We start from the raw sequence: 25,623 nt of genomic DNA on the forward strand, positions 1-25,623 counted from the left end.
GTATTTGAAACCATGCTTACAATGAAGAACCATTGTCACGTTGTCCAATATATCATTTATTTGAGATATTTGTGAAATATGTACCTGAAACACTTGCTGTGAAGGCACTATCAGATAATTATGGTTTGAAACATCCCTGACATACCTTGAGTCTGTTTAGTTGTTCCTTCATTCTATCTTCCAGCTCACTCATCACCTTCTCTTCTTGTCGGAGTTCTTGTAACTCTGTTAGTAAGTTAGAACTCATCTTTACAGCTGATACAAAGAAAACATGTGAATCAACGGTGAGATGGTCGGGATTAAGAGCCATTTGAGTATGTCCAGGGAACTGAGAGTGCACTGAGGGTGGCATTCATGTATATGTTTACACGAACACACACGCATGCACGCACGCGCACACACACACACACACACACACACACACACACACACACACACACACACACACTTGCATCTACAACTGTATCTACCTACCTCCCCTCTTCCCTACCATGCTTTTTCATTCTCAAGTCAATATATGTTGAAACTTCCTAGAAATATATATATTGCGAATGCCAAACAGAAAATATCGTATACCAAGCCACCGTCCACGGAAAAAAACAAACAAAAGTATATATCGGTCTAACAGAGAACAACTTCAAACAGAGATATGCCAACCACAAACAGTCATTCAAACATGAAAAACACAAAAACAGCACAGAACTATCAAAACACATTTGGAAACTGAAAAGAAACAACGAGCCCTTTTCCATATCCTGGTCCATCAGCAAGACAGCCCAAGCATACACCAATAAAACAAAACGATGCAACCTGTGTTTAACCGAAAAACTAACCATCATTAAAGCAGACAAAAACTCCACACTAAACAAAAGAACTCAGTTGATATCCAAATGCCGACACGAGAATAAGTTTTATTTGTCCAACTTCAATAGAGCATCTATCACCTAAACTAAACCTGTTAACTAACGGAACATCAAAGCCCAACATGTAACAACCCGCCAACACCTACTTGTCCGCACCGAATAACTCGCACAATAACAACCAGCACCTCAACACACACAACACCAACCCACCACACAGACAATAGTGATGATATTTCTATTGTCTGCGCTCTATATAAACACACACCCTGAGAGTAGAAACCAGCAGTTGTCTGATGATCGTGCAATGCGTGAAACTCCGAGTTACAACCAAGAAAGAGTTCCAGTACTACCAAAACCATATATATATATATATATATATATATATATATATATATATATATATATATATAAATTCACTGGTTCTGTATTTACACTGTGTTGCAGGCTACTGTTCACTGGTTCTGTATTTACAATGTGTTGCAGGCTACTGTTCACTGGTTCTGTATTTACAATGTGTTGCAGGCTACTGTTCACTGGTTCTGTGTTTACAATGTGTTGCTGGCTACTGTTCACTGCAATCTGATTAAAATCCGATGTAGATGTTGGCTAATCGTTCATTGCTATTTTACCTTCATTATTTTGACTGAATTGACCTTCTTACATTTTTTAGCCTGATCGCCTCCTCTACATCTGAACTGACGCACATGCAAACGAATTTCTGCTCAGTGAGACACACAGCCAATCAGGTTGCGTCTTACTTGTCATGGGCAAACATTGAATATCAACAGGAAGTCCAGTAAATGTCCTGAAAATATTACTAACGTAGCTTTTAGTTTTAATAAGATATTGGCATATTTTCGGTACACAAGATCGTCATGGACATTAAAGGATGCCCTCAACGGTCATTGTTGTGCAAGTGAAGATATCGAACGAGTTTTTAGCACAGCGTCTGCACTCAAACACTGAGTCCGTCATATTTTGAGCATTTGGTAAGTACTCGTACATATTATTTATAGTGTTACTTGCAACTACATGTAAGATGAACGTTTGAATGTTACAAATCAAATCAATTGCCATTTTCGTCCACAGTGCAAGGTCACATACATACGTACAACGGTACATGCCTTATATCATGATGGACGCCATTTTCTTTAATCGATCGAGAACGAATAGATTACTTTGCATGTAATATTACAACATGAAGCGTTGTCATTATGCCAAAAATATAGGTTGTGTTGTTATCGTGCCAAAAAAATAGGTTATGTATGTATGTATGTATGTATGTATGTATGTATTGTATGTATGTAAAAAGGAAAACAGAGTTTCTCGTCAGGAAATGTTGTCTAAAGTGGTATTTTTTTTTACATTCTCAACAAATGTTAATCAATCTACTTATCATTGCAGTTACTGTTCTTTATATTTAGTACTTTACAGCAAGTGTGTATGTTGGGCATGTCATGGGCTAGTTCATGATTAGTTCTGCAGTTGTCCTCATTGAAGTGGCAATGTAGGGAGAGTTACTTTTAGTGTTTTCCCTTTTGTCTGCAGACTGAATTGGCTTACGGAACTGAAGAAAAAAATAACGAGGAAAGAGGGTACTTAAGTGATGGGCACTGACCAGAAACAATTTTTTTTTTTGGCCTTTAAATCTCTTTCTATGATGAGTGCTATGCTACGACATTAGCTTCACGTTACATGTTGTGGTTGGCCAGGACAGCAATGGGCAAATAGCAATCAATGAGAAAAAATAACTTATTGCATATGTTGTGTTGTATTCCAACAATAAATTGTCTGTAGGAACGACAATCTCAAAACTTTGTCCTTACGGAAGCCATTCAGTTTAAATCTGGTTGAATCTGTATTCACTTACCTACCTATCCCTCTTGTTATTCTTGTAATATGCATCATCATCATTACACTATCGCTAAGGGCATGGTCATGGTTGCTAGGGCCAATTGTGTCAAAATGCTTTCAATGCAGAATAAAACTTCCAGAAACATACCCACCAAATTGCAACCCCATTCACCTTGCAGTTTCGATATATGTTGTTGACCAAAATTGATATCTTATTACCTAATTTGCATGTCGCTGATGGGGATCATCATGTTGTGAATACAGCTTCATCTACACATGTCTAGATGCATCCCCATTAAATTTCAGACACATTTTTAGACCTAATTTGCATATCACAGATGGGATCATCATGTTAGGGTTAAAACCCTAACCCTAACCCTAATTCTAAATCTAAACACCACTAAGAATGTTCCCATCAAATTTTAGACCGATCTGCCCAGTAGTTTGGAGTTTACCAAAAATCTTTTTTGACCCAAATCACACACCGGTGGTAGGATAATTTTAATTTGAACAATTTGCCAACTAGACACCCAATGTTATACACCCACCAAATATCATGGTCCATCGTTTTTACCTCCCATAAGGGTACAGGAGGTATTAAAAGAGGGATGTCTGTCTGTGTGTCTGTCAGGCATCTGTCTGTGTGTGTGTGTGTGTGTGTGTGTGTGTGTGTCTGTCTGTGTGTCTGTCTGTCTGTCTGTGTCACCATTTTCTTAAAAACGGCTGGCTCAATTATAATGAAATTTAGTACTTATAATGTTTGGGGTAATGGCTGGACCTGATTAGCTTTTGAGCGAGATCTGTTCATGTTAATTAGGGAAATTTGCATATAATAATAATAATAATAATAATAATAATAATAATAATAGTACATAATAATTATAATAATCGAGTTTATTCGAATATTAACCACCCTACCTGGGGTAGTTTTGTGTGCTGAGTTCAAAAAAGGGGGTCATTTTATGAACATCTGTTGCCATGGTAACCAAAATCACCATAATATGTTAATCATTTTTCCAAAATTTGACATAAAACATTGAAAAAAAAGATAATACAGTGAAAAAATGTCCTTGTATTATACATGTATGAGTTAGTGCTACCTAGTGTAACAAACTGTATAAAATTTGATGGCTGTTTCCATGGCAACATAAGGTAGACGTGAAAATTATGTTTTTATTACATACACATACATCTCACAAATAACATTATAAATCTGATAAATATCTTTTTATTTGCACATTGACCCCACTACCAAGGGTAGTTTGTCATGCTGAATTAAAAAAAAGTGGACATTTAATGAACATCAGTTGCCATGGTAACCAAAATAACCATATTATGTGATTTTTTGAAAAATTATACATAAAACACTTTAAAAATTTCAAATTTAGGAAAAAACATCATTGCTGTTTGAATGTATGGGTTGGTGATATATGTTGTAACAAGGTGTCATGATTTTTGAAATTATCTGTATCAAACCTATGCAATTCTAAAACTCTAAAATCACCAGAATAAATTGTAAATACCTAATTTGTCCTAAAATACCAGCAGTCCTTGACAATTCCATTTACGCAGCTTGGTTCAGTCTTTTATCACAAAATCTTCAAAGTAAGTGTACACACACATTTGAGTACAAGTTGACATGATCGTTGACTCCATACTGTATATTATTGTTTGTACTTGGATTTTATCTGACAAAATATTGTCTGCTTTTAAATTCTCCAACTCAACTGACAACATGATGTGCGTATGCGTATGTACATATTTCCGGGTCCCAGTGACACATGCCAAATTCAAACGATAAGGACACAATATAGTTGGGATCGATCACAGTATCACTACATCGATTGTTACAGGAATATCAATATTATTATCCAGAATTTCTCAGTAGTGAAGCATTTATGTGTGTATGCAGCAGTACGAGGTGTGCCGTACACACATCATATACACAAGCATGATGGGCAATGAAAGCAACCAACTCACTAGTTTATTGTTCACATGACTTTGCCGAACGACTAGGAATAATCATTAATTTACAAGTTGCTAAAATTTACATGAAGTTGACTTAAAAACAGAAAGGGGCATTGCAAATATTTTGTAATGCATGCATAGTCCGGATTGTTTGTCTTGCTTTCAAACAGACTACCGAGAGTTGATTGCTTTTATTTTGATACGATAACATGTACCACTGACGCAGTCAATATAAAAAGACGCAACAATGATGTTGTGTCTACCTGGAAAATTACACACATCGCGGCGAAAACATGTTCATATGGACATAGCACAGACGCACAGTGCAGTGAATACGTCACGCTCCCACGTCAAAAATCAAAACAAAATAAATAAATAAATAAATAAAACAAAAAATTGCACTGTAAGTCATGCCAAGCCATAGTTCTCTTCAGCATGTTCAAATTTTATTTTATTTTACGAGACAAAAATAGTGGTAGACGATATACGGCACCATGCCACACTGTTTTGGGTAGTGTTTTGAAAGATTACTTGACTTGACCTCGTTTCCTACCCCTATACGAATTAGCACTTACGATTTTATGTGCATTTCACCTGTTTCTATTTCAATCGTGCACAATGAACCAAAAAACACAACACTCTAAAAAAAATACTAGTATACACACTATACTTGCCCATCATAATAATAACCTTTACCGAGCCAGTAAGCATGTAAATATAACTGAGTTCCCTGACCAATTTAGGAGTTACCCGGTTGTGGCTCATGATCAAAGTGAAATCGAAAATTGTGTTTGAACTGATATAAAGAAGGCAAGTCAGCTTCATGATAATATTTTGTTTTGTTTTTGTTTTTGAACAATAATGCGTAGTCCGATTGTTTGTCTTGCTTTCAAACAGACTACGGAAAGTTGATTGCTTTTATTTTGATACATAGCATGAATCATTGTTGAAATCAACATAAAAAGACGCAACGCTGTACTGATGTTGCAATTCAGTGCTGCCATTTTTGTGTCTACCTGGAAAATTACATGGCAAACACAGGTTCATATAGACACAACACAGTACAGTTATGTCAAAACAAAAAAATAAATAAATAAAACAAAACATGCCTGGCGATAGTTCTGTTCAGCATGTTCAAATTTTATTTCATTTTACAACTAATACAAGACAAATATAGTCGTAGACGATACACCACGCCACATGTACAGTAAGTCTTCAGTACGAACGGGACGGGTACGTTTTTGAAAGACAATGAAACTGCTTCATGTCACTGTGTGGATGGTAATGAACCCAATCAAGAGAAAGTGAAATAAAATGAGTACATTATAGTATTCAAGGTGGCTGGTTATCAGATAAAACTAAAAAGCCCAAAGTGTAAAATAAGAAATTTATTCATAATTATCTGGAAAATATTTGACGATTACGCGGCAAAACAAGACTAGCAATGTAGCGAAAGTGTTCGTTCTCGGTGAATTTAACCCTTGACCTAGTTTCATACAGACGTCGAAGGAAACGAGGTCAGTGTGACATATCATACATGATCAACAAACAACATTTACATGAGAATACAATTAAATGTTGTCTAAACTTCAGTGGAAGAGAAATTCTGTTGATCAGACAACGACTATTTTCATTTTCTTAAAACATCTTGAAGATAAGAAGCAAAGTGTGACACTGACAAACAGGCTAGTCCGTCCGGTACCATACACATGAGGCACAAACATACCACCATGTGCATCTGGTTGACTGGGATTGATTGTTATCACGTAATATTTAGCGCTTACTTTATGCTGTTGCTTCCAAATATTATTGAACTGTAATCTTTCTAAACAAGTCATGGAAATTGCCAGAAACCTGATGATTTAATGATTGAATATGTTACGATAAAAAATTCCCTTACCTTCAGTTAAATTTTCTGATGGGAAGCAACACAATCATTTAGTGTGACATCTGATAAGCGACATAGATGATGGGTACAGCGATGTAATTCGTAAACAAATCTAACGCTGCGTTGGTAACTATTATTTCTGTAAATGATCCTTAAATATCAAGTACACCTGTCTTCATAGCAAACAGAAATCAGAGGCCAAGTTTTGCAACGAATGGATACATCATTTGACTCCACCACAACGGCACACAAATATATTGTGAACAATAAAATAAGTACCAATAGCTCAAAAACCTGGCTCAAATTTTATCACACTCGCACAGCTCAGAGCACCTGCAGGGTGTCGGAAAAAATCGATAATCTTTTCAGTAAACTTTGCAACACTGTATAATCAAAATAATTGTACCTGTCAATGTACTGCTGCATAGTAGAAATACTACTACTAAACACTTCGTGGAATAATATAATTACTTTGGACTGTACATTGTATTATCATATGTTACATGAATTTGCTGAACGGCCGGCGAGGGATATTTGTTACAGAATGTTGTGAAAGTCTACGATGTTTTGAAAACAGCAGCGATTTGGGAATAATAATATTACAAATATAGTAATGCTCATTGCAAATATTGTTTTCAGGGAATGTTATCGGCAACATTATAAATCGTAACAGAACAATGTATGTGGCCTATTAACCTTGCTTGGTCATGATGCGAGCTGTTCAGACAAATATCGGGGGGGGGGGGGGGGGGGCTACTCCCTTATTTGAGTATACATTTAAGTGCCGACCTTTTGGGTTCGTTTTCAAGCCATTTGGTCTAAAATGGGGTCAGGTTTTTTTCGAACTCAAGAGTCTAAAACGGGTCCACTTTGCATTATATTTGATTTTGCTTGGTCTAAAATGTGGCCCTTTGTTCTTTGCCAAATCGTAATTGCCATAAATTGCCCCAAAATGTTGCCTCCTATAAAGGAAAATGTATTTTGTATTTTATTGACAATAGGACCAACAGGCACCATTCCTCTAAATTGTCTCTCACACAATGCTTTATTATTATATACTATTTTAACCCCTTCACTTGTAATAATAATAATTATAATAATAGTACATAGAAATCATAATTTTTATAATAAACAGGTTTATTCGAATATTAACCACCCTACCTGGGGTAGTTTTGTATGCTGAGTTCAAAAAAGGGGGTCATTTTATGAACATCTGTTGCCATGGTAACCAAAATCACCATAATATGTTAATCATTTTTCCAAAAATTGACATAAAACATTGAAAGAAAAGATAATACAGTGAAAAAATGTCCTTGTATTAGACATGTATGAGTTAGTGCTACCTGGTGTAACATAAATTGTATAAAATTGGATGGCTGTTTCCGTGGCAACATAAGGTAGGCGTGAAAATTATGTTTTCATTGCATACACATACATCTCACAAATAACATTATAAATCTGATAAATATCTTTTTATTTGCACATTGACCCCACTACCAAGGGTAGTTTGTCATGCTGAATTCAAAAAAGTGGTCATTTAATGAACATCAGTTGCCATGGTAACCAAAATAACCATATTATGTGATTTTTTGAAAAATTAGTCATAAAACACTTTAAAAATTTCAAATTTAGGAAAAAAACATCATTGCTGTTTGAATGTATGGGTTGGTGATATGTTGTAACAAGGTTTCATGAGTTTTGAAATTATCTGTATCAAACCTATGCAATTCTCAAACTCTAAAATCACCAGAATAAATTGTAAATACCTAAAATATACCAGCAGTCCTTGATAATTCCATTTACGCAGCTTGGTTCAGTCTTTTATCACAAAATCTTCAAATAAGTTTACACACACATTTGAGTACAAGTTGACATGATCGTTGACTCCAACTGTATGTTATTGTTTGTACTTGGATTTTATCCAACAAAATATCGTCTGCTTTTAAATTCTCCAACTCAACTGACAACATCATGATGTGCGTATGCGTACGTACATATTTCCGGGTCCCAGTGACACATGCCAAATTCAAACGATAAGGACACAATATAGTTGGGATCGATCACAGTATCACTACATCGATTGTTACAGGAATATCAATATTATTATCCAGAATTTCTCAGTCATGAAGCTTGCTGACAAGTGCAAGGTTATAAAGTAAGATGGCAACTTTTATATTTTGCGCGTGCAAGTCAACTGACGTCACTAGAATGTATTACAATGTAGCTATAGTTATCACGCGAATCACGCATGTCATGTGCGCTGCATTTATGTGTGTATGCAACGGTACACGTGTGCCATACACATATAATATACACAAGCAAGATAGGCAGTGACCAGGTCGCTACTTTATTGTTTACATGACTTTGCCGAACGACTAGGAATAATCAGTAATTTACAAGTTGCTAAAATTTACACGAAGTTGACTTAAAAACAGAAAGGGGCATTGCGAATATTTTGTAATGCATGCGTAGTCCGGATTGGTTGTCTTGCAATTGTTGCGTCTACCTGGAAAATTACATACATCTTGGCGAACACACATTCATATGGACAAAGCAGTGCAGTGCATATGCCACGCTCCCACGTCAAAAATCAAAACAAAAAAAATAAAAAAACAAAAATTTGCACTGTAAGACATGCCTAGCCATAGTTCTCTTCTTCAAAATTGTTCAAATTTTATTTTATTTTAGGAGACAGGCATGTCGATATTATTTTTTTATTTTACGAGACAAAAATAGTCGTAGACGATATATATGGCACCATGACACACTGTGTAAGCACAGGTAGTTTTTTGAAAGATGACAAAACTGCTGCTGTGTGGATGGTAATGAACCCAATCAATAGAAAATGAAATTAAAAAAAAGTGAGTACATAGTTATCAACAGAGATAGTACATCCGACCACATTTCCGATGACTGCGCTATTTGTGAGGCTAGCTAGCCACTTCGCTGTAACACTGTGAGTATTAATCTTAGTATATTGTACTGCGATGACACATGATGCGTTTAGATCAAAGGGGGACCTAGCGTTTGTTCGATACTGACGTGGCCATTGAAAACCAAACTGCCGTATTTTTCTCAAAAGAAACAAATCAAAGAGATGCAGCAACCCTAATTTGCAGCTCCGACATCAGAAAAAAAAACTGTTTTTATTTCCGACCGACTCGAACTCCTGAGTTCGACACAGCAAGATTGTAAGGTTTGAACGAACATCAAACGATCCACATGGCGTCTTAGACCAGTGTTCCATTGTAAGACAGATTATCTAAAATTGGAGAGTGGCTTCCATGGAAACATAAAATATGCTTACATTACAAATGCCATGTTTTAGTAAAGAAATACATCTGACATACACCTTAAGTACAAACGTAGTCCTGCGGAGTAATCCGGGACTCGATTCTGACAATTGTCCCTCCTACCTCAGAGTCAAGTCAGTAATATAGACTCGTGCACCGTCATGTAAGCAGGACTAGTACAAACGAACCCCATCTTGACATATTCTTGTCCTTTTCAGTTGCGCTGACATTTACAACCATGTACGTTAACGAAGTCATCAGCTCTACATACCTTTTGCTATGAACAAAGTTCAACTTTCCTTTCTTGGCAGTGTAAATCATATATACATATATATATGCACACGTAGTACATAAACTTCAGTTGAATATATGACATGGTTGTGATGGATAAGCGATGTAACATTTGATTACGTAGGTCTTTGAGTAATAAGGTCCGGTTTGACACAACATTGACAGTCGTGTACCAAAATATCCATCCAAAGTTGTGTTCAAGGAAACTGTTAGTTGCGTTATGATTGAACACAGTGCCGCTTTATATAGTTGAGGATGAGTAGCCTTCCATGCCTTCCATTTTTTAGGGAATATTGATGAATTATCCATGATTTCGCAGTTGTGTCACCATCAAGGTCGTGACCTTTTATTTGCGTTGTTTTAGAACACACACGCTGTGCATGATGCACACGTAAACACCTTGTGAATGTGATACAATGTTACGCAGTGTAACAATATCATCATGCCTGGAATGACCTATATCACATGAACTCCACATGTGTGCCGTACATTTCATAACTTCAGGTACGTTTTTGCATTCGGATTAATATATTATTACATGTTATCGGCTATTCATGAAAGTACAATTTGTAGTAAATGAAACAATATTCTACAACGTTTTACAGTAGCAGAAGACACAGGTCAAGTCAACTGTATGGCATGCCAGCACAATGACATAGCATTTTCGATTGGGATCAAATCAAATCAAAACCATACGATTTTAGAAGAGATTCAAACGACTTAAAATCTCAAAATTGTATCGCAAGTAACGCAAAGATGACAAAAATTAAATCAAGCAATTGTAGGCTGAGTGCGAATTTGACATTTACTTCCGAATACTATGTCAGATTTCCCATAGAAAAACAATGGCCGTGTTCTTTTATGACAACTGAACTTTGCTCACGTTCAACTTTTTCAAATGCGCACCAATCGGTCTGAAAATTCATAAATAGAGACCAAAGGAGTTTTGTAAAAAAATCTCTTGGTTTTAGATTTGTCATTTTTTAAATTCTTTTCTGGAAAATGATGTGCTATCGCTGACTATGTTGTTAAAACTCATTAAGAAAACCATAATGTTGTAATCTGTAAACCAGCACATTTTACCATGTACATCTACATAAACACCTCTAACTTCGTTATTCTGTAAGTAAATTACACATAATACATACAGACTGACCTAGCATTTGCTTTCACAAAAATCAGTCTTTAATTTCATGAAAGCTGTGTGGCAAATAAAATCGAGAGTTTCGAGTTATTCCGTATATTTTAGTTTAATACCTGTCAGCAAATACATGTAATGCTATCAACAGGTCAGCGATATGTGTTCCACGGACACTCACCACAGTCAGTACAGTACTACTGCGTTCATATCAGAAAAACTTTAAATTGATATTCTTTTCACTAAACTTTGCAACATTATTTTATGACAACTAAACTTCGCTCAGCTCATGTTCAACTTTTTCAAATGCACACCAATTTGTCTGAAAAATCCAAAGGGGCTTTGTGAAAATCTGAGTCATCATTACCAATACCGTAGCTGTCAATCAAATATTAGTGCCTAAATGCTTCGGGGAATACTGGACAATTGAGATCGTCGCTGGGCCGCAGTGCTAGTGCCAATTTAGTCATAAATAAAATAATATTGTCATACTTTTATTCATATACTTGGCAAGTACCAAGCTCCCAATTGTTACGACTTGAAGCTTGAATGGGAAATGTTGAATAATTAGTTATGGGTGTAAAACGTCAACCTTTACACCTGCTACGTTACTGTAACCGTATACACACCAACCATAAGTGATATTCCTCTAAAGTTCTCCCAACATTTTTCATTATTATGTACTATTTAAACCCCTCCACTTGTAATAATAATAATAACAATAATAATAATAATAACTTATTCCACGTACAAAAAATTCGATTACAGAACAGAACAAAATGTCCTTATGTATATACAATAAATGTGTTATTCGGGAAAAGGGTGTGGAAGTAGTTGTTACACAACTAATCGAGTCCTCCCCTCACAAAACATATGACACTCATCATTAATTTTGCCATTGGCACTATTTTTAGCACAACTGAACTACAATGTAGGTTCAGTAATGCTATAGGCATTCGGCAGTGTCTATCTGTCTGTCTGTGTGTGTGTGTGTGTGTGTGTGTGTGTGTGTGTGTGTATGTGGACGACTTAAACTCAAAAACTGCAAACCCGATTGCCTTTGTATTTGGTGGGGAAACAATGCGTTGTCTAGCAACAAGACCACATCCATAGCAACAGCCAAATAATTAGGTATTTTGCAATGATAACAGGAATTGATTGACAAATGAATAAGCATTCATAAAATGTATGCAAATGCTAGCAGCAAGACCATGCCCATAGCAACAGCCCAATGATCACATATATTGTGAAGATAGCAACGGGGATTTATACACAATTGAATAAACATTCAAAAAATTGTAGTAAATATGCCTAGCAACAAGACCACGCCCATAGCAACAGCCAAACGATCATGTATATTGCAAAGATAATATCAAGAATTTATACACAAGTGAACAACAACATACACAAATGTATTCAAATATATCTAACAACATGACCACGCCCATAGCAACAGCCAAATGGTAGCATATATAGTAAAGATAGGAACATGGTTGGATAGGCAACTGGATAGTCATTCAGCAAATGAACACCTATCGTTGGCATGGACTATAGCATATGGATAAACATTTTTAAAAACTGTACAGTTGAGCTACAACGCCATTGGCGGTATTTTTAGTTTAATGAGTTATTTGCATAATTAGTGATTCCCTTATTAAAGGGAGGCATTCAGTTTAAATCTGGTTTACTTTAAAGGTGATTCAAAATGCTCACATTCACTATCGCTAATTTGCTAGACGACATGTTTGTGAAATGCATTCTGGTTTTAAAACTTTTCAAAAGCGTCTGCAAACACCTTAAAATGACCCTTTTTCAGTCACTTCCCTACGGATTTACTTCGAGAGTTTTCGGGTATTTCCGGTCCCACCTAGACCACGGGATTTTATGACGTCATAAGAGGTATACCTTAGCACTAAGACTATGACGAGCGTAGTCACTAGGTGAATAAAACTCAACAGCAATGTGAAAAAATACATTGCTAGTGGTTGTAACAGACATCAGTAAACAAAAACTACACTCTACATGTCTTATTAACCAACATTTACCGATATTTACTCACATTTTCTCACTAATTGGCAGTATCTGTGGGTATAAATGCTAAAATATTATCTCCCCATATTATGGCAAAATAAATCAAAACGGCTCGACTAGTTATATATAAACACTTGTAATGTCGCGTGTTTCACATTCATTGACTTTTATTTATCTGATTTTTTATTATTTGCCGATAAGAAGCATTACGATACCGTCGTAACGTTTTGACGGCATCCCCGGGCCAAGGACGGCATATTTTAGCCCAATCGTACTCGCGTCGCATTTTGAACAGTGCATTTAACAACAACGTAAACATATTTCATCTCGAATAAATATACTAGCTATTAGAATACCAATGGGAAACTTCAAGAAGGTGTATCGGGACATGTGCCACAATATATTTGTTGGTCCCATAATACACTAATTGATTCAATTCAAGTTGCTCGGAGCATAAGGAAGCACGCTCCGAGTCATTGCATCATGGAAATGGAACTGTGACCGACCTAATTTTGTTGTCCATATATAAAATGAGACTGACCTGTAAATTTTTCACAGTTCTCGTTGTGGTCTTGTATTGTCACATGTTTGGCTTGTGAACACAAGTTTACATCTATTATTGTCTAGGGCGTAATACTCTAGTCCGAGTCTGAAACCCATATAAAACCTAAGATACTCGCATTTGGATCGGAATGAACAGAAGTACTGAGGTCTCATCGACTTGTTGGGGACTCGAATTATTGCTTGTTTTTATCACGGTATACAGGTGATTATTATATATCGGTAGAAGGGTAGTGTTGTCAAGTTTTGTGCAGTCACCACGGCCGCGGCAGTAAGCTTATACTAGGATAGTTCCGCCGATTAAAGTTGAAGCAGTGTATGTACAATGTACGTATGGAATCGGGAGAGCACAGCGCACATTCGTGTCGGGTTAAATTTATCCACGTGTTGATGTAATCCATATTTATCAATCAGATATATTGTAAAATTCTTCAAGTTGTACAGAAATAACGTCTCTAACTTCAAAACAAACCCTGAGAAATTGGACCGGACGTGGCTAAGTATCTAGTTGCAGGCTTTCTTTCATAACCATGTGCTGGGGTCACGACCTTGATTGCCGACGTCAATATTGTCCAATCATATTTGATATCATTAACACATCGCGATATTTGATTTGTTGGTTTCCTAAACTGTATACTTCGAATACCATGATTCGTTACAAAATTCTTCTAATGAATATTAAATAGGCTTGTTGCATTAAATTAAGTGATATCGCAACAAGGGAAACCATACAAGTTTTCTTCCAGACGAGTTGCTAAAGTCATGTAAATGACAACACTAAACTCACGAAATTTCCTCAATTCTTTACAATTTTATTGCTGATAATATGGCAATCTAATAGCTAGTTTATTTATTCAAGATAAACATGTTTACTTTGTTGCTAAATGCGCCGTTCAAAAGGCGACATCAGTGAGTATAGTGGGCTAAAATATGCTGTCGACGCCATGCATGTCGAAGATATTGTAATGCTTCTCCTCGGCAAATAATAAAAAAAATCAGATAAATAAATTTAAACACGCGACCGACATTACAAGTGTTTATGTATATCTACACTGTAGTCTAGCCGTTTTGATTTATTTTGCCATAATATGGGGAAATAATATTTTAGCATTTATACCCACAGATACTGCCAATTAGTGAGAAAATGTGAGTAAATATCGGTAAATGTTGGTTAATAAGACATGTAGAGTGTAGTTTTTGTTTACTGATGTCTGTTACAACCACTAGCATTGTATTTTTTCACAATGCTGTTGAGTTTTATTCACCTAGTGACTACGCTCGTCATAGTCTTAGTGCTAAGGTATACCTCTTATGACGTCATAAAATCCTGTAGTCTAGGTGGGACCGGAAATACCCGAAAACTCTCGAAGTAAATCCGAAGGGAAGTGACTGAAAAAGGGTCATTTTAAGGTGTTTGCAGACGCTTTTGAAAAGTTTTAAAACCAGAATGCATTTCACAAACATGTCGTCTAGCAAATTAGCGATAGTGAATGTGAGCATTTTGAATCACCTTTAAGTTGTTTACACGCACGCACACACGTACACACACACACACACACATTTTGCCATACCTATAGCACTTCTGAACCTCAGAAGTTCAGTTGTGCTAAATTCACAATAGTACAGAAGGTAAGACATTCAATGACTTACACTACAAACATGTATCTGCACAAGAACTATCATTTATCAGTGAAAACTAAATGATTAATAGCATTCTTCTGACTTTAATTATCATTTGTAAATCTTTCAGACAGTTATATGGTTTGAAAACACCATCTACATGTACATTGTATATACATAGTTTCTTCAAATTACCATTCAACCCTGCTACCTGATGGAAGATACATAATATAGTGATGTATATATCCCCTGATGGTAGATACATACAGCATAGTGATGTATACACTGGGATATACATACAACATAGTGATGTATACATCCCCTGATGGTAGATACATACAACTAAAATGATACAACATAGTGATGTATATATCCCCTGATGGTAGATACATACAACATAGTGATGTATATATCTCCTGATGGTAGATACATACAACATAGTGATGTATATATCCCCTGATGGTAGATACATACAACATAGTGATGTATATATCCCCTGATGGTAGATACATACAACATAGTGATGTATATATCCCCTGATGGTAGATACATACAACATAGTGATGTATATATCCCCTGATGGTAGATACATACAACATACCATATACGTATCTCCTGATCGTAGATACATACAACATACCATATACGTATCTCCTGATGGTAGATACATACAACATACCATATACGTATCTACTGATGGTAGATACATACAACATACCATATACGTATCTCCTGATGGTAGATACATACAACATACCATATACGTATCTCCTGATGGTAGATACATACATTTACAACTTATAGTAATATATGTATCCCCTGATAGTAGATATATACAACTTACTGCGGTAGTGATATGTGTATCCCCTGGTGGTAGATACACACATACATGTAGATACATACATCATCATTGAACATGTAGTGAAGTACATGTATCCCCTGATATCAATCAATCAATCAAAGAGATTTATATACATGTAGCGCCAAACTCCACTTCGTAGTAATGTTCAATGGCGCTTTACAAAAGTGTGGGTATATAGAGATGTCAGTAGGCTCTGCTAAACAGATAAGTCTTGATGAACTTCTCAAAAATATCAAGTTCCAAGTGAGGGGGTGGTACGCGAGAAAGCACGATCACCATAGGTCTTCCGGTTACTCCGTGGTACATGAAGTAGGATTTTGTCATTTGATCGGAGAACTCTGGATGACACTTTCAGGTTGATTAGATCAGATATATAAACAGGAGCAGTGTTGTTCAGAGCTTTGTACGCGAGTAGCAGGATCTTGTATTAGATTCTGTAGTGTACTGGTAGCCAGACGAGTGTAATTCCATAAGTATAGGGGTTATGTGGTCATATTTCTGTGTGCGAGACACAATTCTGGCTGCTGAGTTCAGGGCATGCTGAAGTGCTAGAATGGATGATGATGGTAGACCACACAGGAATGCATTACAGTAATCAAGTTTTGATGTGATTAGAAGCATGACAGACTTCCTTAGTTTAGATACTAGCGAATATGGCTTATTTGACGGAGGTGGTAGTAAACTGACTTGCATATCGTGTGAATGTGCTTACATAGAGTGTAGTTTTCATCAAATGTTACTCCTATATTCCGTGCAGAGTTAACAATTGGAATAGAACTTGATCCAATGATCATGTGATCAATAGAACGAGGTGAACAATTGAACTGGGACCTTAACAGAAGTACTTCGGTTTTGCCATCATTGAGTTGGAGTTTATTTTCTGTCATCCACATTTTTATTTCATGGACCATTCCTTCCATCTCGTGTACTGTAGATAGGATGTCAGACTGGGAGAAATACTGATAGAGTTGATTGTCGGCATACTGATGAAAGTTGATATTATGATTTCGAATGAGCTGAGCAAGTGGTAGGATGTAAATGCAGAACAAAAGTGGACCAAGCACTGAACCCTGTGGTACTCCGAATTGCAGTAGTTGAGTATCGGATGTTGAGCCATGTATAGATATAGACTATTTTCTGTTCTTTAGATAGGATGAAAACCATTGCAATGGGATGTTCCTGATGCCAAGTTTAGATAACCTTAAGATGAGTATGTTGTGATCAATAGCAGAGGAGAGGTCAAGGTGAACCATTAGTGCACATTGGCCAGCATCCAGTGCCTTGCAGATATCATTATTGACTTTATAGTAAGAGCTGTTTCAGTGCTGTGGTATTTTTTGTATGCTGACTGAAGTGGTTCTAGTAGTGAGTTGGCAGTCAGATATGATGTTAACTGATGTGCAACGATACAACATTATGCTTGTACTAGCCCCATTTTACAATCTAAATCATTATGGCATATTTAATTTGATAGCACACACATTGAATTAATAACTGCACCTGCTGTACATACAGTACACACACAATTTAACAACTACAAGAATGAGTGGATCATCACCTATTATGATTTAATTATTGTTTACATTAAAGAAATGCTGTAATGATTCCTCACAATGTTTGACAAGTGTCTATGCAAGAATTTATATATCTGTAACCTCTGTGGGTTTGTTATGGGTGCCATATGGTTAAAATCTACCTACATTTATCATTCTACTGGTACATTCACATGTAGTAAAGAATGACCCTGGAACATACCCATCAAACCATGCTACACAGACTAGTACACTGTTAATTACTAGGATTTGTGCTATTAATATGTGTACTCTTAAACCTTTGCAAAAAATATTGAATGTATAGGAAACATATATTGATATGAATATGTAAATAAACTTTACATTGACACATTCAGGACAAATAATTCTGATGCATACCGGTAATGGAGTCATTGCTATATTTTCATACATTGCTATTGTAATGTTATGCTCTACAAAGACTTGGTTCCACATAATATTGTCATTGCTGTGGTAACGATATGCTAAGAGATTTAGTTAATAAGATTTAGTTCCACACTATGCAGTCATTGGTGATTGCTATGGTAATGATATGCTCTACAAAGACTTAATTCCACATGACCACAATTGGTTTTGTGGGCAGTCTTGAAAATAATGAAGATTCCACAGACACAAGTACTATGCATATATCCGTAACAAACAGAAGACCAAACACGTTTACTCACACAACTTTTGTCTGAAATTGTTAAACCCCAATAGTTGAATCCCGCAGTCTTGGATTACTACAATCTTATCAGTGTGGCCATATAGGATTTAGTCATATGCAATTTTTACTATATATCTGCCAGACACTTGTTTTTTTACACTCAGATTTGAAGCTTAGGCTGACATTGGCATTTAACAGGGGCACCACACAAACCATTCCCAATATGATGGGAAGCACCCCTATCCCCTTTCAAACCAAGTATCTCACAAATCCCTGGGTCAATGATTACATACTCATGTGTGACACTATACATAAACTAATGTATCACATACAAACAATAACAGGCAAAGTCGAACACAAAACTTGGCTTTTTCATACTTTTACATTTTAAAACTATAATTTCCTGCAATACTAAAATAATTTGGCATATTTTTTCTAAATTTGATTTGAAAGCTTTTTAATTTGTAAAGATGTTGTTGGTGTACATGTAAACCTCAATGAGAGTTGATAATAGTTTTATCGGTTTCTTCATAATCTCTGTCTCTAGTGAAAAGCCATTTCTCTACCGTCGCCGTGGTGGTGCCTTGTACTCCCACACCACTAATACTAGACAGAGAGACGTTGGTAAACTTCAACTGAAAGCCAGCATCACTGAAATCTTGTATTAGTTTGTGTCTATCTTCTACATCTCCATGTATATGTAAACAGTTGCCTTCCCTATACCAGCCAATAGGTTTAGACACAATGTGTTTAATTGATTCAATCATCTCCATTACGGTACGTTCTCCGTAGATACGAAAATACATGACTCTCATGGATTCCTTCTTGCACTCCATTTCAATAAGTGTCTGTTTCTTCACTGGTGGTTTTTCTGGATTATTCCGTTTGTACCTGGCATCGTTGATGGCACTGATGAGTTCAGGAATCTGGTAGAAATCTGCCTCTGTAGCCAATAGCTCCCATTCTTTGAAGTCATCTGGTAAACTAAGACACGATGATCGCAGGAAATTCAACACGTACCTGAAGATGCGACCATCACGGTCAATGAAATAATGTCCGTTTTCATCTCTAAGGGTTGACATACGTCCACTGAACATAGAACCAAGCATAGAATCAGGATAATTGACCAGCGTTGCCCTTGTTGTGGTGTATACCACTCCACCCACATTGATATGCAATATCTCAGACATTGTTGCAGTAAGATACAGACGTAGGCACAGTAGTAGTAGTAGTAGTAGTAGTAGTCTACGGAGTAATAAACACAACATGTACCATTCTATTAATTACTTGCAGTAGATACAGAAATATATACATCTATTTTAATAACATTAAAGGTAACAGTGAAGTTCAAAACAAAAAAAGGTACATGTATATCTGCTTTATTCATGTACATTTTGTACTTTTTGAAGACACCTACTTGACTAGTTTGGATAGATATAACTATAGGGTTTTCAGTGGTTAAACCACTTGTTCCTTACTATTGAGTGAATTGTCCAAATAGTGTCAGGAGAGGCCTAGTTTGGGGTGTTCAAAGACTTAAGTGAGAAATTCACACACCCAGCTCCCGCGAGCACTTTGCACCCACAACAGTTTTCCATCTATAATTAACATTGCTAATATATCTATACCTAACACTGACTAGCATTGCTACTGTGGATTAGGCAATGTGTCCATGTGCATCAAACTTTGGCGATGTGAGACAAAATGTGGAAATCACAAATATAGCCACTATGGCCTCCATTTTGCTACAATGTTGCATTTCTATGGGACATGCAAATATACCACTATGCAAAGTTTGGTTGAAATTAGTAAATGCATGTCACAGATATGAGAATGCACAGATGCAACCCAATGTAATAGCCCCCTCATGGTGCAGTAGGTTGGTGGCTAACAAAAATAACCACTATACATGTAAACCATAAAGATATATACACTATGTTACAGCACCACTCATGACAGGTATATCTGATATATACACTATGTTACAGCACCACTCATGACAGATATATCTGATATATACACTATGTTACAGCACCACTCATGACAGATATATCTGATATATACACTATGTTACAGTACCACTCATGACAGGTATATCTGATATATACACTATGTTACAGCACCACTCATGACAGGTATATCTGATATATACACTATGTTACAGTTCCACTCATGACAGATATATCTGATATATACACTATGTTACAGCACCACTCATGACAGATATATCTGATATATACACTATGTTACAGTACCACTCATGACAGGTATATCTGATATATACACTATGTTACAGCACCACTCATGACAGGTATATCTGATATATACACTATGTTACAGTTCCACTCATGACAGATATATCTGATATATACACTATTTTACAATACCACTAATGACAGATATATCTGATATATACACTATTTTACAGTACCATTCATGACAGGTATATCTGATATATACACTATTTTACAGTACCACTCATGACAGATATATCTGATATATACACTATTTTACAGTACCATTCATGACAGGTATATCTGATATATACACTATTTTACAGTGTACCATTCATGACAGGTATATAATACAGTACCACTCATGACAGATATATCTGATATATACACTATTTTACAGTACCACTCATGATACACTATTTTATAGTACCATTCATGACAGGTATATCTGATATATACACTATTTTACAGTACCATTCATGACAGATATACCTGATATATACACTATTTTACAGTACCACTCATGACAGGTATATCTGATATATACACTATTTTACAGTGTACCATTCATGACAGATATATCTGATATATACACTATTTTACAGTACCATTCATGACAGGTATATCTGATATACACACTATTTTACAGTACCACTCATGACAGGTGTATCTGATATATACACTATTTTACAGTACCACTCATGACAGATATATCTGATATATACACTATTTTACAGTACCATTCATGACAGATATATCTGATATACACACTATTTTACAGTACCACTCATGACAGGTATGTCTGATATATACACTATTTTACAGTACCACTCATGACAGATATATCTGATATATACACTATTTTACAGTACCACTCATGACAGGTATATCTGATATATACACTATTTTACAGTACCATTCATGACAGATATATCTGATATATACACTATTTTACAGTACCACTCATGACAGTCACAGGCGTATCTGATATATACAATATTTTACAGTACCACTCATGGCAGATATATCTGATATATACACTATTTTACAGTACAACTCATGACAGGTATATCTGATATATACACTATTTTACAGTACCACTCATGACAGGTATATCTGATATATACACTATTTTACAGTACCACTCATGACAAGTATATCTGATATATACACTATTTTACAGTACCACTCATGACAGGTATATCTGATATATACACTATTTTACAGTACCACTCATGGCAGATATATCTGATATATACACTATTTTACAGTACAACTCATGACAGGTATATAATACAGTACCACTCATGACAGGTGTATCTGATATATACACTATTTTATAGTACCACTCATGACAGGTGCATCTGATCTATACACTATTTCACAGTACCATTCATGACAGATGTATCTGATATATACACTATTTTACAGTACCACTCATGCATAATACAGTACCACTCATGACAGGTGTATCTGATATATACACTATTTTACAGTACCACTCATGACAGGTATATCTGATATATACACTATTTTACAGTACCACTCATGACAGGTATATCTGATATATACACTATTTTACAGTACCACTCATGACAGATATATCTGATATATACACTATTTTACAGTACCACTCATGACAGGTATATCTGATATATACACTATTTTACAGTACCACTCATGGCAGATATATCTGATATATACACTATTTTACAGAACAACTCATGACAGGTATATAATACAGTTCCACTCATGAAAGGTGTATCTGATATATACACTATTTTATAGTACCACTCATGCAGGTATATAATACAGTACCACTCATGACAGGTGTATCTGATATATACACTATTTTACAGTACCATTCATGACAGATGTATCTGATATATACACTATTTTACAGTACCACTCATGACAGGTATATCTGATATATACACTATTTTACAGTACCACTCATGCGGGTATATAATACAGTACCACTCATGACAGATATATCTGATATATACACTATTGTACAGTACCACTCATGACAGGTATATCTGATATATACACTATTTTACAGTACCACTCATGCAGGTATATAATACAGTACCACTCATGACAGGTGTATCTGATATATACACTATTTTATAGTACCACTCATGCAGGTATATAATACAGTACCACTCATGACAGGTGTATCTGATATATACACTATTTTACAGTACCATTCATGACAGATATATCTGATATATACACTATTTTACAGTACCACTCATGACAGGTATATAATACAGTACCACTCATGACAGGTGTATCTGATATATACACTAATTTATAGTACCACTCATGACAGGTATATCTGATATATACACTATTTTATAGTACCACTCATGACAGATATATCTGATATATACACTATTTTACAGTACCACTCATGACAGTTATATAATACAGTACCACTCATGACAGGTACATGTATTTCTGATATATACACTATTTTACAGTACCATTCATGACAGATATATCTGATATATACACTATTTTACAGTACCATTCATGACAGGTATATAATACAGTACCACTCATGACAGATATATCTGATATATACACTATTTTACAGTACCATTCATGACAGGTATATAATACAGTACCACTCATGACAGATATATCTGATATATACACTATTTTACAGTACCACTCATGATACACTATTTTATAGTACCATTCATGACAGGTATATCTGATATATACACTATTTTACAGTACCACTCATGATACACTATTTTATAGTACCACTCATGACAGATATATCTGATATATACACTATTTTACAGTACCACTCATGATACACTATTTTATAGTACCATTCATGACAGGTATATCTGATATATACACTATTTTACAGTATCACTCATGACAGATATATCTGATATATACACTATTTTACAGTACCACTCATGACAGGTGTATCTGATATATACACTATTTTACAGTACCACTCATGACAGATGTATCTGATATATACACTATTTTACAGTACCACTCATGGCAGATATATCTGATATATACACTATTTTACAGTACCATTCATGACAGATATACCTGATATATACACTATTTTACAGTACCACTCATGACAGATATATCTGATATATACACTATTTTACAGTACCACTCATGACAGGTGTATCTGATATATACACTATTTTACAGTACCACTCATGGCAGATATATCTGATATATACACTATTTTACAGTACCACTCATGACAGGTATATCTGATATATACACTATTTTACAGTACCACTCATGCAGGTATATAATACAGTACCACTCATGGCAGATATATCTGATATATACACTATTTTACAGTACCATTCATGACAGGTGTATCTGATATATACACTATGTTACAGTACCATTCATGACAGATATATCTGATATATACAATTCCATCTCAAAGTGCTTCGTCTTTCTCTGACATAAATTCAATAGCAGCCATTTCCTCCAGAAGTGCCGTCTCTTGACATTCCTTAGACAGATCACTATAACTACCTTGGCATACAAGTTTTGCATTGAGTACAGCAATTTTTCACCTATCACCCTAATTCTGATTCATAAATTTTGATACTGATTAGGTAGCAATCCTGAAGAAAAGTAACCGTGAGCCATTCACGTGTTTACCAAAAACAGACCACCTTCTACATGTATGTACGGTGACAATTTCCATCATTTTCTATGGGAACTATCAATAGAACACACCAATATTGCACCTAAAACATGGCCAAATTTGTCTACTTTCAATATTTTCATAGAAGGTGTCTGGCATTTATCCCGGTGCTCTATAGCTAAGTCAACAAGTTTCTGTAGAGTGCTTGTTGTACATACAAACATTTTGTCTTCAGAATCCAACTTCAATGTAGTCGTCCATAGTCATGTAACCAAAATCCGAACTTTGTAAAGTTTGTTGATTACAATTTGAGCTGACATCAGTTTGGCTTTCTAATTGAGTAGTTATATCTTGTAACTTTCGCTTCAGATTTTTTTTTCTCTCTCTCTCTCATAGACTCTGCGTTGTCTGATGGATACGCCGGCAGTGACGGTTTCAGCTAAAAATATCCTTGACACATTGTTGACTCGATGACTGATTGTCCTTGACTCCTGCTGGTATCATATTCACATCACGGTTGATATTTTGCTGATTTGTAGAATGACAATGACGTAACAAAAAATTCAATCTAAACTACAGCAACACTGATAAATACGTTGGCGTTGCCGACACTTTTGTGTAGACGTAAACTGCAACTAGTATATAATTTCCAATGATAGTGAATTCCAAGATGTGTTTATTCTGTCACTTTGTAAATTGACAGCTCATAAAATATTACGTAAAGCTTATAGTTATACTATATGTACTATGAAACAAAATGTCGTTGTAGTGCTAAACAGGGTGAAGGGTGTGACACTGCATCGATTCTAACCAAAAGTTGACATTTTTAATTCATGTTTTATAACTATCATTGCAAATACGGCTACAATGTAAAAATACCGTCAATGGCGTTGTGGCACAACTGTACAGTTTTTAAAAATGTTTATCCATATGCTAGTCCGTGCTACCAATAGGTATTCATTTGCTGAATCCAGTTGCCTATCTTTGCAATATACGCAATCATTTGGCTGTTGCAATGGGCATGGTCTTCTTGCTAGGCAAATTTACATACATTTTTTGAATATTTATTCAATTATCTATTAATCCCCATAGTTATCTTTGCAATATATGTGATCATTTGGCTGTTGCTATGGGTGTGGTCTTGTTGCTAG

At 35.6% G+C, this 25,623-nt stretch overlaps 1 protein-coding gene across 1 annotated transcript in view; it reads right to left on the reverse strand.

Moving 5' to 3' along the window:
• LOC144447222 (snRNA-activating protein complex subunit 5-like) overlaps positions 1 to 25,623 on the reverse strand; it is a 41,617-nt gene that overhangs the window by 12,283 nt on the left and 3,711 nt on the right. The window contains exon 2 of the mRNA XM_078137124.1: positions 146 to 255. Coding sequence (XP_077993250.1) covers positions 146 to 247 — 102 coding nt within the window. The 5' untranslated portion in view covers positions 248 to 255. The remainder of the gene's footprint in view (positions 1 to 145; positions 256 to 25,623) is intronic.

The sequence above is a fragment of the Glandiceps talaboti genome, chromosome 16 (assembly GCF_964340395.1).
Source record: "Glandiceps talaboti chromosome 16, keGlaTala1.1, whole genome shotgun sequence".
In the NCBI taxonomy this organism is placed as follows: Eukaryota; Metazoa; Hemichordata; class Enteropneusta; family Spengelidae; genus Glandiceps; species Glandiceps talaboti.